Source organism: Nestor notabilis, unplaced genomic scaffold (assembly GCF_000696875.1).
Source record: "Nestor notabilis isolate BGI_N333 unplaced genomic scaffold, ASM69687v1 scaffold10991, whole genome shotgun sequence".
In the NCBI taxonomy this organism is placed as follows: Eukaryota; Metazoa; Chordata; class Aves; order Psittaciformes; family Psittacidae; genus Nestor; species Nestor notabilis.
In genome coordinates this window covers 2,013-3,250 of record NW_009916100.1, presented here as the reverse complement: position 1 = coordinate 3,250, position 1,238 = coordinate 2,013, and the positions used below count along the sequence as shown (strand labels likewise).

Below are 1,238 nucleotides of genomic sequence, written 5' to 3'. Positions count from 1 at the left end.
AGCACATGGACACGTACGTGAGTGCCTGCTACGACGGCATCGCCGTGTTCCTCTGCATCCACATCGTGCTGCGGTTCCGCAACATCATGGCCAAGAGGAACGTCCCGGCCGTGGAGAGGTCAGAGCCCAGAGAACCCTCCAGATCCAGAGAGAAACCCCCCAGATCCAGAAAGAGCCACCCTAAATCCAGAAAGAACCCCCCAAATCCAGAAAGAAACCACACACACACACACACCCCCCCAAAAAATCCAGAAAGAACTCCCCAAATCCAGAAACAACCACCGAAATCCAGAAAGAACCACCTAAAATCCAGAAAGAACGACCCAAATCCATACAGAAACACCCAAAATCCAGAAACACCCAAATCTATAAAAAAATCTCTCAAATCCATAAAGAACCACCTAAAATCCATAAAGAACTTCCCAAATCCATAAAGAACCATCCTAAATCTGTAAAGAACCACCTAAAGTCCATAAAGAACCATCTAAGATCCATAAAGAACCACCCAAAATCCAAGAAGAGCCACCCAAATCCAAAAAGAACCACCTAAAATCCATAAAGAACCACCCAAAATCCATAAAGAACCATCAAAGATCCATAAAAAACTACCCAAATCTATAAAGAACCTCCCAAATCCAGAAAGAACCACCCAAAATCCAGACCAAAGCTATAAAGAACCTCCCAAATCCAGAAAGAACCACCCAAAATCCAGAAAGAACCACCTAAAATCCATAAAGAACTTCCTAAATCTATGAAGAACCACCTAAAATCCAGAGAGAACCTCCCAAATCCGTAAAGAACCATCTAAAATCCAGAAAGAAGCACCTAAAATCCATTAAGAACTTCCCAATCCAGAAAGAACCACCCAAAATCCAGAACTTCCCAAATCTATAAAGAATCTCCTAAAATCCATAAAGAACCTCCCAAATCCATAAAGAACCCCCTAAAATCCATAACAACCCCCCCGAAATCCATGAAGAACCCCCCAAATCCCAAAGGGAAGCCCCTGAAGCCCCCCAGGAGCCCCCCAAAGCCCTTTGTGCCCCCCCAGGTACTGGGACACGCTCCTGGAGCTCCTGTGGCCGCGCTTTGAGCTCATCCTGGAGCTGCACATCCAGAGCATCCAGAGCACCGACCCCCAGCGCCTGGGATACCTGGATACCCGCCCCCACTACGTGAGCGGGGACCCCAAAACCCCTTTAGTGACCCCAACCCCCCATTGGAACCACCAAATCCTC

General features: G+C 47.1%; 1 protein-coding gene across 1 annotated transcript in view; it reads left to right on the top strand.

Moving 5' to 3' along the window:
- Window positions 1-5: 5 nt before the first annotated feature.
- Window positions 6-1,238, top strand: part of VPS52 (vacuolar protein sorting 52 homolog (S. cerevisiae)) — a gene marked incomplete at both ends in the record, with an annotated part of 3,238 nt that continues 2,005 nt past the window's right edge. Inside the window, 2 exons of the mRNA XM_010024444.1 lie at window positions 6-118; window positions 1,052-1,175. Of these exons, the coding sequence (XP_010022746.1) occupies window positions 6-118; window positions 1,052-1,175 (237 nt within the window). The remainder of the gene's footprint in view (window positions 119-1,051; window positions 1,176-1,238) is intronic.